Consider the following 18,190-nt stretch of genomic DNA (forward strand, 5'->3'; position numbering starts at 1 on the left):
TATATATATATATATATATATATATATATATATATATATAATATATATTTATGAGTGTTGGTGGGTACTTGTAGGTACGAAAGTGCTCGATAATGGTGGTTAGAGCTAATATATAAATGTAAATTTTCACTCACATTATTCTTGCCAAGACGATTCGTTTCAGTGTTCCACCGACTGATGAGGTGGAACACTGAAACGAATCGTCTTGGCAAGATAATGTGAGTGAAAATTTACATTTATATATATATATATATATATATATATATATATATATATATATATATATATATAAAATATATATATATCGAGAGAGAGAGAAAGGTGTGTCTGTGTGTTTGTGTGTGTGAGTGTGTGTGTGTGAATGTGCCTGTCTGTATGTGTGAGTGTGTTTTGAGTAGTACATACGTTCCATTTACTTTGTAACACTCCGTGCAAACCAGAAAGAAGGCTTCAAAGAATTGCCCGCCCTGGAACGGAAACCAGGTGACCACTCTTTCCTCCACACCCCAATCTTCCTTTTTTGTATTCAGAGCGATGTCATTTTGATCCAATCTGGCGCTGAGCTGAAACCCGACTTGGTCATAGCCACTACTGTTGAACATGATATCAAATCTGACAAAAAATGAAGAGAAAAATGATTAAAATGAGTAACTTGGACCATTTGAAGCGTTCATATAGTGCAATATCCACTAAACGGGCTAAAAGTGCTTTACAAGAGGTCCCTAACCAACGTTTACCATGTTGGACGAGACACGACTCCCGTTAGCCGATATTGCAATTTTTTCCAGCAATGACAACCCCATTAACGGCTATATAATCATTTAACACATGAGTATAGTGAGAAATGTGAGTAAAGAGCCGTTTCCAAGGAATAAATTATGCGCCGCTTAGAGTGGTACTCTAACTCTGGACCTTCCACTCCGAAGGCGAATGTCATACCACTAGCTGCAGAAAATCATAGTCAAACAAATTGTAATCAACAGCATAAATCTAGAGGTTAAGATAAATCAATTGTTAGAGCACTCGTTTCATCCGCAAAGGGACCAGGGCAGATCCCGCATGAAGTCGAGATGTTTTTCTTATCCTTCCCCCTTGTACATCCAGGAGTGATTGGACAGCCGAGTCTGTTGCACAATTACTTTTTATAATATACCCAAATTCCGGCTCCATGGGCAGGTCTGATAACCAATCTTAATAGTATTCAATAGTCTGATGTCACCTCCGCCCAGCAATCAGCAGCTTGGTTCTAAACAAAGAAAATCAGTACTCTTTATTCTTCATGATGGCTCGAACTTTTTCACATGTCATGTGATCAGAAGATATAAAAGTCAACATTGTTGTAATGGACAGTACTTTGCGTTGGTTTGAGAGTAATTCCATTACAGCAATGAGCCCATGATAATATGGGTTATAAGAACTGCAAATGAGAACGTAATAGTGTAATAATGTTATAAAATCTAACACACCAAATTCTATTACCTTTTAGCATTGTTGCTGACGACGCCTCTGATCCTTACTGCCATATTTACTTTCAAGTTGCCATAAAGGTAACCATCATAATAGCTCTTTCATCAAAAGAAAAGAATAAGACGTATGATATAATATGATATAATATAATATAATATAATATTGATATTATATATAAACACATAGATTGAAATAGATAAAAAGATATATAAATCTACAAAGAAAGAGAGAGAGAGAGAGAGAGAGAGAGAGAGAGAGAGAGAGAGAGAGAGAGAGAAAGGGGGGGGGGGGGGTGTTAAAATGTAAATTATGTGGACTTTGGCATATTATGATAATAACGATCTGTGCTTTTTATATGGTTATGTCTATAAATATATCTATTGTCAATTCTGTTTTGTTTGTTTTAGAGGTTTTACGGCGCTTGCAAAACAAAGGTCATATCAGTGCCATATTGTCAATTCTAAAAGATTTGTCAAATGGTTTTTGTCGAAAGAATGTCAAAGTGGAATGATAGATATTAGAAAGTAAAATTTTAATGCGAGATATTTTCAGCTGTGGGATAAATTGCCTGATGACATCGTATGCGCAACATTTTTGAATTCCTTTATTAATGATAAACTTGACAAATAATAGAAGAAGCAAGAAATGCTATATAACTACAGAAAAACAAAAAAAAAAACAAAAAAAAAACAAACAAACAAAAAAAAAAAAAAAAAACCAATCAAAACTGGCCGTATGAGGACCTGTCCTGATCAAGTACAACTGAGTCCTGCGAAGAGGATCTATAAGTACTTAGGAGGAAATCGTCACTAAGGATCAAAATATTAAGTGAATGCGTTTGTCAACTGAACCAGTCCCTTGATCAGTGAGAGTAATAATTGCACGAGTCCACTTTAGTCTAGAAATTATCAAACCCTTTCAAATGATGCTTTCACGTGAGTTTTGCTCATGATAGTGTTCACTGCGTTGAACACAATTAAGGGACACAATCGGTGACAAACGCATTCCCGTAATAAACAACGTTCATTTGATTTCGTGTAATCAACGACGATGTGTAGACAAAAATGTGACCAAATTTGTTTTGAAGCAGTTTTATGTCGGCCCAAACGATTGGTCTTGACCTTTGTTAATTTCCACAATACAGTAGTATACTAATTAAAGTAGATGCGTGCCTAATTATAATGGCCTTTATTTTCATGCAACTATTTCGCACTCTCAACAAGTTATATATATATATATATATATATATATATATATATATATATATATATATATATATATATATATATATATATGTGACGGCTTCAGAACAATTTCTATTCCTACGATTTCTTACATTGTAAAAGACTCGAGGTTCGTATATCTTATCATTCTAATTCTAAATTCACTTCTTGAGATCTGATTCATATGGACAAAATGCCTTTTCGAGACGATGGGTCAAAATAGATATCGAAATATACTCACACGTCTATTACGGACCGTGGCTTCATAGTACTCAGCACCCCTTGACAGCATCAAGCAATTCACTAAACGATAGTTAAGTCTATTGACGAACTCTATAAAATGCCTGTTGTTGACGAGAACTTGAAACACTCTTCCTGCTTGAATAATGTGAATGGTGAACTTTGACCCTTGAGAAAAGGGGAAAAATGGGATGTCCTTTTCTTCATCTTGCCATTCGCCGTCCTCATAAGCTTTACGTATCACGGACTGGTCAGAAGTTTTAATATTTAAGTGAAATGCAATGTCACAACCATCCTCCTGTTTATTTTGAAGATTGATGTAAAATCTGCAACGTTAAATGAAACTGATAACAAATATGCGTGGTGTTTATTTCACAACCCGAGAAAGAATTGAAATCGCTTAAAAACTAGAAGTGACAGAAACATCTAGGTTTTATTTTTATTTATTTTTGTTTTCATCGTTTATCATCACTTTTGAAATTTTTTTTTGTGGTGAAAATTTCAGGGAGCTGATATAAGCCGTTCCAATAAAGTTGCATCTTCCTGCAATTTTCACCACATAAAAATTTGAATAGTGATGACAAACTATGCACACACACAAAAAAAAACTAGATGTTTAAGCTATTTAAATTCTTTATCGGGTAGTAAAAATACACCCTGTATTATAATCATGTCATGTCCTAAATAAGTTCACACTTATTTATTCCCATGTATCTTTTGACACAATCCAAGCTTTACGTTGTGTTATATTATATCATTTTAAAGATTAATTAATTATGCAAATATACAATTTTATATTCCTAACTTTTCATTCAATCAAAAGGTACAATGCTTAGAGTTTAAAACACCAAAATTTCGACTTTGCAAAAATGTGCAGGTACGAAGTGTAGGGAAAGTAATACCACAGGCAACTGGAGGCGCTTAAATGATATAATTTGTTACACTAATTTGAAAATTCAATAGCTTGATTGAAATCAATGTGAGTTTACGCGGTTTGATAATAAATATGAACGACAATAGTTTTTTTCTTCAGCTGTAATTATAACACAATTAAGTGTTGAGGATCGTGGTCGCTAAATTGGATATGCTTAGCAGGGCGTTGGGTATGTTGCAGAATATTCACGCGGGTTTGGTATATCAAAATAGGCTAATTTACAACATTTTAAACAAGAAGATATCATTCAGATTAGAAAAAGGGGATGTGTTTCTGTGGTGGTTTGGAGCTAGGTCATGGGAGGTCAAAAGGCATCATTGCGAGTCAAATGACTGTTTCACTAGAGATATATACTTCGGGAACACTTTCCATTTTTCAGAGAGAATGAAATCACAAAAGTTATAATCTATGATAATGCACAACCGTACAGGGTATGAATTACACAGGGCTTTTTAAAAGAACAATCATTTTATGCAAGGATAATTATTTTTCCCCTGTCATTCCTGACATGAATCCAACCGACAACATGTGGGATATTATGCAGAAAAATTACACCGTTTTCATGAAAAAGGAGATGGTTTATACCAGATTCTTCAAGATGTCTAGGATAATCTCACCTCACTGCCGAGTTTATTGCACGTTTCACTTTGTACATGGGAAGGCGAATGGTTTCCCTGCATCAAGTTAAATGAGGTAACACAAAGTATGTGTAAAGGTGTGTAAATATGCAAACTCAATTTTTTGGTGTCACTTCTTAAACTTTCGATATCCATTTTATACAAGGCATTGGGATTCATCTCGTATTTATGTAACATTGAAAAGAAAAATGAACGAGCTTTCCATAAATGTATAACTAATGATATTAATGGTTTTGCACTCAAGACTATTAGGGTTCGAAAAAGTGTGAACTTACTTTTTCCCGAGACTATATCGATATTTAGGCACGCTGAGAGAATATTGGTTTGAAGATTCGTAGTGAATAAGTGAAAAAGGACACACAACATATTATACAAATGGCGCAACCATACACACACAAACACACACACACGCTCGCTGACACATGCACCCACACATACACAAGCAAAATGGAAAGTAAGACAGATTAGATGAGAAAATGCAAGAAATTGGAAAATGCGTGCAAATGGAGCGGGAGCAGGATGTAAAGAAAATATGGAAAGGTTGAAAAACCTACGGAGTTTGATAAATTAATAGGAATATCGATCGATCGATCGATAGATAATAGACAGATAGAGATAGATAGATAGCAGTATAGATAGATAGATAGATAGATAGATAGATAGATAGATAGATAGATAGATAGATAGATAGATAGATAGATAGATAGATAGATAGATAGATAGATAGATAGATAGATAGATAGATAGAGATAGATAGATAGATAGATAGACAGATAGATAGATAGATAGATAGATAGATAGATAGATAGATAGATAGATAGATAGATAGATAGATAGAGTGATCGATGGATGGATGGACATACAGACACAGATGGACAGATAGATTACTTAGTTAGGTAAAAAGAATGGGTAGAAAGCGATAGATAGATATACAGATTATGTATAATGGATTTATTAGGCGATAAAGATAAATAAGAGAGAGAGAAAGAAAGAAAGAAGAAAGAGAGAGAGAGAGAGAGAGAGAGAGAGAGAGAGAGAGAGAGAGAGAGAGAGAGAGAGAGAGAGAGAGAAGTTTTATCACCCTTCCTCTCCATATGGAATCCTCCCTCGCACGATGATCTGAGCACCCATGTTCAGGCCATCTGGAATGTTGGTATGGTACGGAGCAACCTGGAACGATTTGAAAAGGAGGCAAACAGTTATTGATTCGACAGTCGTCCCGTTAGCTCAGTTGGTAGAGCACTCGCTTCACACGCAAAATTTCAATCCGGGTGAAGTAAAGATATTTTTTTCCGACCCCTCCTGTCCACTCAGCAGTGACTGGTTAGCTAGGTCTGGCGGAAGGTACTTTGCGAGAAAGAGAGAGAGAGTGAGAGAGAGAGAGAGAGAGAGAGAGAGGGAGAGAGAGAGAGAGAGAGAGAGAGAGAGAGAGAGAGGGAGAGAGAGATATGGGGGGGGGGAGAGAAAGAGAGAGAAAGAGAGAGCGAGAGAGAGAGAGAGAGAGAGAGAGAGAGAGAGAGAGAGAGAGAGAGAGAGAGAGAGAGAGAGAGAGTTTTCTGTCTCGTATGTGAAATTGGTGTTTTGTTTGGATACGGCTGTGTGATAATCTCGTATACTTTGTTTTTGTTAGTAAAAATTGATAAGATAAAAATCTGTTTACTTACCACGTTGGTATCACTGAGTGTGTTCATTTTGTGTGGAGTAGGCTATTTATCTTTTTAGAATCTGAAATAGAATTGTAATAGGGAATGAGATTAGCGGAAGAGTAGCGTCCCTTGATTGGACGTCACTTATAGTCTGTGACGTCACCGGCGGAAAAGTTATTAGAGAGAGAACGTCATGTTGGTTGTGCGCATGCGTCTCTCGTCCTCGCGGCAATCGTGCTATTGGCGATTGTCGTGGTGGTGGTGGTTGTAGCTGTAAAGGAGATGAAGAGAGCGGTGGGTGTGGCGGTGGTGGCGGTGGTGTGATATTGATTTTGGTTGCAGTGGCGGTTCTAGCCTATTTACAGTGGTGGGGCAAAGAGGATTCGGTCATATATATATATATATATATATATATATATATATATATATATATATATATATATATATATATATATATATATATATATATATATATATGATATATATTTTTATTTTTTATTTTTTTGTTTTTTTTTTTAATAAAAAAATTTTTTGATTTTTTTTTTCGCCTTTAAACAAAAAATATTTCAACCACCAATAATCACATTCACAATGAAATGACAATACCAGTAGATTTTAATTCTTCCAAACGTAATCAAAAATGAATCACGAAAGAGAATACAACTAAAAAATAAAGCGACGAGACATAATGCGACAACACCTTGACAATACAAGTCCATTTCGTTCACTCCAAAAATTAAAGAGATGCTTTAATCCCTCAACGGCGATATTAATATTGCTTTTACATATTTCTGGTTTTCAGTAGTACGTAGTAACCTTAAAGTTTTCATGGAGAAGCAACAACAGCGATATGACTCGAGTTTCATTCAGAGCTCAAATTGCATAATTTTTACTGCTGTCTTGGTGGTCAGAATGATTGTGCCGGTGGTGGTAGTGGTTGGAATAGTGGTAGCGGTGATGGTGGTGGTGGAGGAGGAGGAGGAAGACGAGGCGGTGAGGGGTAATTATGGTAGTGGTTTTGGTGGTGCTGTTGGTTAGAATGATAGTTGTGGAGACGATGACGGAAATTGTATGATGATGTTGATATTGTTTTTATTGCTATTGTTGTACTTGTTGTTAATATTGTTGTTGTTGTTGTTGTTGTTGTTAATGATGATGATGATGATGATGATGATGATTATGATGACAACGACGATGTCGTCGACAATGATGGTTACCACACGATATTACAAAATTTATTCAATCTTAGGCTTTCGCCAATTAATCATACAATTTGATGACCACATACATGAAAGTGGAAAATAATGGCAAATGGGACCAAACAATAAACTGATACCATTAATAACCACCAAAAAAAAATACAACAATAGTAATACCACCAATACGTACAATAATAATAACAATGATAATAATAATAATAATAATAATAATAATAATAATAATAATAATAATAATAATAATAATAATAATATTAATAATAATAATAATAATAATAATAATAATAATAATAATAATAATAATAAAATAATAATAATAATAATAATAATAATAATAATAATAATAATAATAATAATAATAATAATAATAATAATAATAATAATAATAATAATAATAATATTACCATCATCATTACTACTACCACCACCGCTACCACTATACCACCATCACCATCATTATTACGTTTCCAATTATTTTTTCTCGTTTTTTAAAATTTGATATCTATCAAAACAGACGAAAATTCCGGTGATTTTTTTAAAGGGTAGTTAAAATATCTACGATTTTATTAGCCCTGAAAACTACGATTTTTATTTTCCTATCTAAAGTAGGCAGGTCTGCTATGACAAGTATCAGTATCAGTTCCATAGTCAAAATAAGACAAACAAAAACAACGTTTATTTAATATTAGGCTTTCGCCAATACTTCATACAATATAATTAAGACAAAATAATGTTACCAATCTCTCCTCATGTATTCGTTTGACTATCGTCACAATAATTACCGTGTTATCTTTGCTCCTTACCCAACCAATCCCTTGCTTCCCGCCTCTTCATCGCGAACCATCTTATGTGTGTATTAGCTTCAGGACGGGCAAGTACGGAATCTGCCCACCCTTCCTTTAAAGGTATTTATTTCCTCTATAACTTAGAATTCAACTATCTCCTTACTCAGAAGAGTATTTCTCGTATACTAATTCAATTGTTGAGAAAACCAAAATGGTGGTTGTATTTTATATATTTATTTAGTCGTGACTTTTGAATAAAAGTGTTTTGTTTTATTAGAGGGAATACAATAGAAAATACATTGTTTTGCAAAATTATTTAGTCTGGCAATAAAAATACTGCGGTAATTACTTTAAGAATAATAAAAAAAAAGAATTAACAAATTAATTTGTTAAAAAACAAAACAAAAAACAACAACAAAAAACAACAACAACAACAACAAACAAATAAGAAAACAATTTAAATAAATGAGTTTTGAGAAACACTAAAGAAAACGAGGGGAAAAAAAAGAAATAATTTAAATGGATAAACAAATATATTAAAACAACACAAACTAATACTAAATTGATATAATATTAGTAAATTAATAAATTTAATTCAATACTGGAACCTTCCCAGCACAAGTAAGGCAATAAATAAGAAAAAGTTCGTTTGCCAAAATCTCTATTTAGTGTACACTGGTTAATAAGGTGGGCTCATTTGAATTAGCCCGACCTAGTACTAGAGAGGCCAGACAGCAAAATCACCGTCATGCGACGTGACGATGAGATGACGATGTGGGCGGAGTGGAGTGGAGTGGTTGGGGGGGGGGGGGGTGATAAAAAGAACAGGAGCGCATCCTGGTTTATGCATTACGGGTGCATGGTGATTCGCAATCTATCAAAGATACACACAAATTGATTTCAGTACGAAGTATCAAGTTTAAGTAGTAACTTTTGAAATTATCTAATTTAAATTTGATTATTTCGGACCTGGTAATATAGCATATAACTTGAAAAAACAGGCTGGTATTTGCCCACCCTGCCCATTATTACCAGCCGTCCCTTTTTGGTTGATGTGTTAGCGGCGATGACGACGACGAGGATGGCGATGACAATGACGACAACGATGATGATGATGATAATGGTGAAATGATGATGATGATGATGATAGTGATGATGGTGATGTGATGATGTTGATATGATGATGATGGTGTTGGTGGTGGTTTTGATGTTGGTGGTGGTCGTGTAATGAAGATGATGATGGTGGTAGTTTTGGTGTTGGTGGTGGTCGTGTAATGATGATGATGATGATAATGATGATGATGATGATAATGATGATGATGATGATGATGATGATGATGATTACTAGGAAGATGATATGATGATGATGATAATGATGATGAAGATGACGACGATACAGATTGTTGTGGAGAAGAAAGTACTAACGAAAGAGTGAAAATGGAAAGGCTTCGTATGGAAACAACTATTTGTTCCCATACGAAGCCTTTCCATTTTCACTCTTTCGTTAGTATTTTACGATCACCGGCTTCAGGCAGCCCTTATCGTTTTCTACTTTTCTGTGGAGAAGAAAGCAATGCTGATGGTGGTAGTAGTAATGATGATGATATTGCAACTGCTGATGATATAATATTCTAAGTATTGATAGAGGCAATGATGACGATATTGCTGATCCAGTCTTTTTATCATAAACAATCAGTTGACAGATAAGCTCTACACGGTTATGTGGTCTTGTGGTATGACAGTCGCTTTCGGTTCGGAAGGTCCTGGGTTCGAGCCTCGCTCGGCGCATAGTTGAGTCCTTGGCAAAGGCTCTTTATCCACATACTCGCATCGTACTCAGGTGTAAAATGGGTACCTAGCCGTTAACAGCATTGTCTCTGTTCGACAAAAATTGTAATGTCGACACAGACGTCATACTACGTCCTACACGTTAAGTATTGCTGTTGGCCAGGGACCCTTTTTAAAGTGCTTTGAGCACGTTTAGTGGATATTGCGATGTATAAAATCTCAAGTTTTTTAGTTTTTTGTTTTTTTTTACTCACAGTTTCATCAATGGATAGTATTTAGTTGAAGTCATATTAACTTTCAGATATTGCAATATCTAATTAATGCTCCTAAAACGCTTTACAAGGGGTCCTAAGTCAACAGCAATGGATGGTGTACGATTGATGTCATACTAACTTTGACACAGCGCGATATTCAATAAAAGCACGAAAAATGCTTTACAAAGGGTCCCGAGCCAACAGCACAGCGATATGTAAAGCGTGGATATAATTTTTAGTTTCGACAGAAAATACTGTTATCAGCTAAGTAATCACTTGAGTATAGTGAGACAATATTAGCGATTTCTTAAAAAGGGCTCAACTTTGAGCCGTCCACATCTTGACTCGAACCCGGGACCAACATTGTCACAATCAAGTTTACCGATAAACCATACCATGCTAAATGCGCCTAACGTGTTTCATTATTCGTTAATCTTTTTTTTAAAATTGCAAACCAGACAAGTTATCAGTTCTCCAGGGACGGCTGGTAATATTGGGCAGGGTGGGCAAATACCAGCCTGTTTTTTTCAAGTTATAAGCTGTATTACCAGGTCCGAAATAATCTAATTTAAATTAGATAATTTTAAAAGTTAGTACTTAAACTTGATACTTCGTACTGAAATCAATTTGTATGTATTTTTGATAGATTGCGAATCACCATGCACCCCGTAATGCATAAACCAGGATACGCTCCTGTTCTTTTTTATCATCCCCCCCCCCTTTCCCAACCACTCCACTCCGCCCACATCGTCATCTCATCGTCACGTCGCCTGACGGTGATTTTGCTGTCTGGCCTCTCTAGTTCTAGGTCGGGCTAATTCAAATGAGCCCACCTTATAAACCAGTGAGCACTAAATAGAGATTTTGGCAAACGAACTTTTTTTTATTTATTGCCTTACTTGTGCTGGTACCATTGATGTAATAACATTGGGAAGGTTCCAGTATTGAATTAAATGTATCAATTTACTAATATTATATCAAGTTAGTATTAACTTGTGTTGTTTTAATATATTTGTTTATCCATTTAAATTATCTCTTTTTTTCTCGTTTTCTTTAGTGCTTCTCAAAATTCATTTATTTAAATTGTTGTCTTATTTGTTTGTTTGTTTTGTTTTTTTTTTGTTTTGTTTTTTTTAAACAAATTAATTTGTTCCTTTTTTAAAAAAAATTCTTAAAGTAATTACCGCTGTATTTTTATTGCCAGACTAAATATTTTTGCAAAACAATGTATTTTCTATTGCATTCCCTCTAATAAAACACTTTTATTCAGAAGTCACGACTAAATAAATATATAAAATGCAACCACCATTTTGGTTTTCTCAACAATTGAATTAGTATGCGAGAAATACTCTTCTGAGAAAGGAGAGAGTTGAATTCTAAGTTATAGAGGAAATAAAGACGTTTAAAGGAAGGGTGGGCAGATTCCGTACTTGCCCGTCCTGAAGCTAATACATACATAATAGTTCGCGATGAAGAATCGGGAAGCTAGGGGTTGGTTGGGTAAGGAGTAAAGATAACACGGTCGTTATTGTTATAGTCTAACGAATGCATGAGGAGAGATTGGTAGCATTATTTAATTTGTCTTAATTGTATTGTATGAATTATTGGCGAAAGCCTAAGATTAAGTAAACTTTGTTTTTAATTTGTCTTTTTTTGACTATGGAACTGATACTTGTCATAGCAGACCTGCCTACTTGAAATAGGAAAATAAAAATCGTAGTTTTCAGGGTTAATAAAATGGTAGATATTTTAACTATCCTTTAAAAAAATCACCGGAATTTTCGTCTATTAAGGTATCAAATTTTTAAAAAACGAGAAAAACGGATTGGAAACTTAATAATGATGGTGATGGTGGTGGTGGTAATAGTGAAGGTGGTGGTAGTAATGATGATGGTAATATTATTATTATTATTATTATTATTATTATTATTATTATTATTATTATTATTATTATTATTATTATTATTATTATTTTTATTTTTATTATTATTATTATTATTATTATTATTATTATTATTATTATTATTATTATTATTATTATTATTATTATTATTATTATTATTATTATTATTGTACGTATTGGTGGTATTACGATTGTTGTATTTTTTGTGGTTATTAATGGTAACAATTTATTGTTTGGTTCCATTTACCATTTTTTTCCACTTTCATGTATGTTGTCATCAAAGTGTATGATTTAATGGCGAAAGCCTAAGATTGAATAAACTTTGTAATATCGTACGGTAATCATCATTGTCGACGACATCGTCGTTGCCATCATTATCATCATCATTAACAACAACAACAACATTAACAACAAATACTACAATATCAATAAAAACAATATCAACATCATCATATAATTTTCGTCATCGTCTCCACAACTATCATTCTAACCAACAGCACCACCAAAACCACTACCATAATTACATCCTCCCTCACCGTCTCCTCTTCCTCCTCCTCCTCCTCCACCACCACCACCATCGCTACCATTATTCCAACTGCTACCACCACCGGCACAATCATTCTAACCACCAAGAGAGCAGTAAAAATGATGCAATTTGAGCTCTGAATGAAACTCGAGTCATATCGCGGTTGTTGCTTCTCGATGAAAAATTTAAAGTTACTACGTACTTCTGAAAATGTAACAGAAATATCAATCTCGCCGTTGAGGGATTAAAGCATCTCTTTAATTTTTGGAGTGAACGAAATGGACTTGTATTGTCAAGGTGTTGTCGCATTTTGTCTCGTCGCTTTATTTTTTTGTTGTATTCTCTTTCGTGATTCCTTTTTGATTACGTTTGGAATAATTAAAATCTACTGGTATTGTCCTTTCATTGTGAATGTGATTATTTGTGGTTGAAATATTTTATTTTTTTTTAAGTTGAAATATATATATATATATATATATATATATATATATATATATATATATATATATATATATATATATATATGACCGAATCATCTTTGCCCCACCACTATAAATAGGCTAGAACCGCCACTGCAGTTCTCACTTTATAATATATTATTATTAGTCTATTAACACGATTCCCTTCTATTCACAAAGTCTAAATCCTGAGAAGTCTAAGGTAAGAGTAGAGAATCATCTAAAGTCTAAATAAATCGATAAATTACAGCACTGCACGAAAAATGAAATAATGGGTTTGATGCAACGTGTACATACATTCAAGTCTGACACCCGAACTCACCTATGGGCCTAGCGAGTTTAACATTGTTGGAATTTGGAATGAAGAATATTTTGTGTCATTTTTTTTGGAGATTTCCATTACAACAATGAGCCCACAAGGAATATTGGGTTATCAGACCTGCAAATAAGTGCACGTAAGTTGGATGCGATTAACTCTTTCCATTTACAAGAGACACCTGCCAGAAACTAGAAAGTTTAAATAAATATCAAATATTTAATTTTATCAAAATGCAAAATCATTAATTGTACATTGATAGAATTATTGAAACTTTATTATTAATCACTGATCTGAGCAAGTGTATAACCTTTACAAAATTATATTTTAAAAAGTTTAAGTTTCACGTTGTCTTACCTTTGTAGCGATGAAAATACGCAAAACACTTTGAATTTGGTGTTAACGTGTGTCATTTATAATTATTTTTCAATGCAAAATGGCAACCCTGCTCTATTTTAATATCGAAATGATGTCAGCAGCTATTTTTAGGAGAGCGATGCAAGTGTACACAGTAGGTACACACTGTTGTGTTTTCTTTGGGTTGTATGAATCACACACTTAAATATTCATCTTTTTATTTTTAACTTGGTTATTCTAGCTATCTGTCTGTTTGTTCGTCAGTTCGCTCACTCTTCTAAGGTTCTAGTTATCTATCTATCTATCTATCTATCTATCTATCTATCTATCTATCTATCTATCTATCTATCTATCTAACGATCTATCAATCTATCTATCTATCTATCTATCTATCCATCTATCTATCTATCTACTTTCTTTCTATCTATCTACTATCTATCTGTCTATCTATCTATACATTTATATATCTACCTACCTGCCTGTGTGCCTGATGCCTGTGTACATGCCTACCTACCGACCTAACAACCTATTTATCCATCTATCTGTCTATCTAAATATTTTACACGTCTATCTGTCTATGAGTCGTGTCTAGTGCTCATCTTTTTATCTGTCTACATGTCTGTCAGTAAGTAATAAGCCTAATGCTTTCAATTACATGTTTAACCATTGCCTTGGAACATATCTATCTGATGTTATCTAAAAGTTGCTGCGTTGTCTGTTGTCATTTACCACAATATGACACAGATAGCGAGATGTGCTCGTCTTTCTATAATTTTCTATAATTGCTATCACACTTCTGGTAGGCATTAAATGAGTTGTCGTTTCATGTTTCATGTAATGTAGATATCACATGATAACTTCGAACAAAAGTTATAACCTTTGAATGATAAATTGAGTGTATTTATCATACGGAACTTATCGTATTTTGTCAATTTCGAGGGAATGACTCAAGTAAAAAACAAAAGCAACAAATGCTTACCAAATCTTATATCATTGTATAAAGCTGGATACATGAATATCTCCTCCACTGAATGCCTTCGACCACTAAAATGAAAAGACACTATTGGCAAATAATAGAAAATAATACACTCTTAAATTCCATTCCATTATTAGAGAACGTGTTTTACCGATAGCGAATAATGAGATTCGCGATGTGTAGCGTGTATATTCCGCGTGTGCCAATGCGAGCTACCCCGATTGAATGGGTTTTCACATGAGGAAAATCAATGCTTAGCTAGGCAGATCATGAAATCCCCTCCCTGTGCTGCTGTTGTTCCCACTTCTACAACAACAACAACAACAACAACAACAACAACAACAACTACTACTACTACTACTACTACTACTACTACTACTACTACTACTACAAATACTATTACAACAACAACAACAACAACAACAACAACAACTACTACTACTACTACTACTACTACTACTACTACTACTACTAGTACTACTACTACTACTACAACTACTACTACAACTACTACTACTACTACTACTACTACTACTACTACTACTACTACTACTACTACTACACCAGCAACAAAAACAACAACAACAACAACTACTACTACTACTACTACTACTACTACTACTACTACTACTACTACTACTACTACTGCTACTACTACTACTATTACTACGAAAACTACCAATTTGGAACCGTTTTGATTTCAAGCAACCAGTGGAGTTCCTCTCTTTTTTGTCTTTACTTCTAGTTTAGCTTTTCATAAATAGAACTGTGCCACAGTTTGTTTAAATGTGTATGATGGTTACAACAAGAAGAATATTTACGAACCATGGCCTAGAACCGGTGTGCGGCTAATATTTACCTTAAACTGCAAAAAAAAAAAAACCCCAAAAAACCCCCAAAGAACAAACGAATAACTAAAACAACACAAAACAAATAAAAGCAAAATAAAAACAAGCACACACACAACAACAAAAACAACCCCCCCCCCCCAAAAAAAAAAAAAAAAAAAAAAACACACACAAAAAAACAAAAACAAAAAACAAACCCAACAACAAACCCCAACCCACCATCAACAATAACAAAAATAATAAAACAACCACGTCAGCGCATTTAGTAGATAATGGTCTTTCTTTTTCTAGGTGCACATATTAGCCGGTGAACGCATTTATGGGCTTGAGTTATCATTGTTGTAATGGACGATATTTTGTGTTGGTTTGAGTGTAGATATATATCTATTACAAGAATGAGCTCATAAAAATGTTATTATCAGACCTGCAAAACGTACACGTACCAAAGTTGTTGTTTTTTTTCTTTTTAAAAAAGGTTCTGTTTTTAATTTCTATCATGCATTGCCAACAGCTCCCGCATTCTTCACATTGAATGGTCACTTCAGAGTGAATTAGTGCCTTGATCCTCAATAGCACAGAAAACTCCACATACTCCTGCATCAGGTGAGGTATACATCGTATTACATGGGCAAGCAGCTGATCAATCCCTTCTCTAGACATGTCGTTCTATTCTATTTTCGCGGTGATTATCGTAATGCTTGTTGATGAGTTAGTATCGACGTGTACCGAGTACACAAAGGTTAGTATATAAGGTTAAAAAAAAAAAAGAACTCTCAAAATAAGTAGATAACGTTAAAAAGGAAATTTGGTTTTAAAAAATGTTTTGTACAGAAAAGTAAAGGCTCAAATTTTAATGATAAGCTATCAAAAAAATTAATAAGGTTTTGCCACCTAATCCCCTTTTTCTTGTATTTCTCTTGATGTTGTTTTATTGTCTTTACCTTGCACAGATTCGGGTGGTTTCTTGCAAAACTCTATGAGCAGGATTCCTTACATCAACTGATGGAGTGGTTCTAACAATGCAGTAACTCTAGGAGTGGTTGCATCGTGAGGATCACAGCGTCTCGAAGGACCGCTGGCTCAAGCAAATAAAAAAAAAGCAAAGTAGTCCTTCAGAGCCTTTAGGCCCATAGAGCAGGAGTATATCTCGGTTTCTGTAGCGTGAAAAGGATGGTAGCATTTGCTTGCTACCCTTTGGATAGGACGCTGGTCTATCGCAAAGTACTTTCCGCCATATCTAATACATCCAGCTACCCGATCACTGCTTTGTGGACAGGGGAGTCAGAAAAATTCTAGACTGCACCCGGGATCGATCTCCGGTCCCTTTGCTTGGAAGCGAGTGCTCTACCAACTGAGCTATTGGGACCCCCAGTGGTCCAAGCTCAGTATTAATATTCAGTTGCAGTTGCAGAGTAGAGAGTCGAGCATCTACTAAGTGAATGCGTTTCCTACTTGCTTCTTGCTTTAATCCCATGATCAGTGAATGAGTAATAATAACAAAGAGCCACATAAAACAGACTCGTAAGTCAATGGTGTGCCTTATTTTTGTTTCTCCTCAATTAATCAAATAAATTTAGCTCATATTTATTCTGCCATTCTCTGGCGAAAAAACAAACAAAACTCGTATTAAAAATTTTGGCTAGAAAACTCGTACTTCAAATATTAATGCTATTAAAGTGAACTCATGTTTGGCTGTTTTTGACAAGAGGAGGGTCAATTTTATAGATCGATATTTGAAGGACGAGTTTTCTGGCCAGAATTATAATTCATGGTTTTGTTTTATTTTTGTTTTATTTTTTGTTTGTTTGCTTTTTTTAAATTGATTTTTTTTTCAGAAATTCGGCAACGTTGTGCTTGTAAATTCAATTATCAGTTTCTAATCCCGCCCGACATGATATCATTCGAAACAGAATTGAGCTTTTATATTGAGCTTTTATATAGCGCAATATCCACTAAACGTGCTCAAAGCGCTTTACAAGGGGTCCTGGCCAACGGCACATTTAACATGACGCCTGTTGGGCGATATTACAATTTTTCGGACAGAGACAACGCTGCTAACGGTCAGGTACTCATTTTCCACCTGAGTACGGTGAGAGAATGTGAGAAGAGAGTCTTCTCCAAGGACTCAACTATGCACCGATCCGAAAGCGAGTGTCATACTACTAGACCACATAGCCGCACTTGCTGCATTGGTTACGTTTAGAAAGAAACAATTACTCCCCCTCCCCCTCCCCCCAACTTTTAAAAAATCAAATCCCCAGAAAACGACCAAGCAGAACATTTGAAAAAAGTACAGCCAGGTCATGTTTGATTTTACACAAACTTATTTATTTTGAAGCAAGCAGATAATACTATGTATAAGACTTATGTTTGTATTACACCAATGCATAATATTGCAGTTTTCCTTAAATTACTTCATCATAATGTTAAACAAAGAAAAATGAAATAAAATCTTAAGTTAAATAGTTACCTGTATTCTATGATAGGATTTTTCGATTTTACATTGCCGTATTGATACATTTTTCCTTCAATTCAAGTTGTTGTAAAATGTCTGTGATGATACAATGCAAGCTATATGAGAATCTGTAATTATGATCTATTGTATAAGGCATTT

General features: G+C 34.4%; 1 protein-coding gene and 1 long non-coding RNA gene across 4 annotated transcripts in view; one reads left to right on the top strand and one right to left on the bottom strand.

The window, feature by feature from the left end:
* The window catches only part of LOC144963112 (32 kDa beta-galactoside-binding lectin-like), a 22,595-nt gene extending 7,640 nt beyond the window's left edge, over nucleotides 1–14,955 (bottom strand). Inside the window, exons 1-6 of one of the 3 annotated variants that reach the window (XM_078896767.1) lie at nucleotides 14,732–14,955; nucleotides 6,167–6,227; nucleotides 5,584–5,672; nucleotides 2,932–3,256; nucleotides 1,480–1,565; nucleotides 417–612 (exon numbers count right to left, since the gene is read on the bottom strand). In XM_078896767.1, coding sequence (XP_078752893.1) covers nucleotides 417–612; nucleotides 1,480–1,565; nucleotides 2,932–3,256; nucleotides 5,584–5,672; nucleotides 6,167–6,193 — 723 coding nt within the window. In that variant the 5' untranslated portion in view covers nucleotides 6,194–6,227; nucleotides 14,732–14,955. Of the gene's footprint in view, nucleotides 1–416; nucleotides 613–1,479; nucleotides 1,566–2,931; nucleotides 3,257–5,583; nucleotides 5,673–6,166; nucleotides 6,228–13,752; nucleotides 13,851–14,731 lie in introns of those variants that run through there. The other 2 variants (XM_078896768.1, XM_078896769.1) reach the window with 2 other exon arrangements.
* A 1,130-nt stretch (nucleotides 14,956–16,085) lies between these two features.
* LOC144963113 (uncharacterized) lies at nucleotides 16,086–18,045 on the top strand. The gene is made up of 2 exons (XR_013643568.1): nucleotides 16,086–16,179; nucleotides 16,527–18,045. It is a non-coding gene; the product is annotated as an uncharacterized LOC144963113 (long non-coding RNA).
* Nucleotides 18,046–18,190: the final 145 nt, after the last annotated feature.

The sequence above is a fragment of the Berghia stephanieae genome, chromosome 1 (assembly GCF_034508935.2).
Source record: "Berghia stephanieae isolate SIO BIC M18660-M18661 chromosome 1, UCSD_Bste_1.3, whole genome shotgun sequence".
Lineage (NCBI taxonomy): Eukaryota > Metazoa > Mollusca > Gastropoda > Nudibranchia > Aeolidiidae > Berghia > Berghia stephanieae.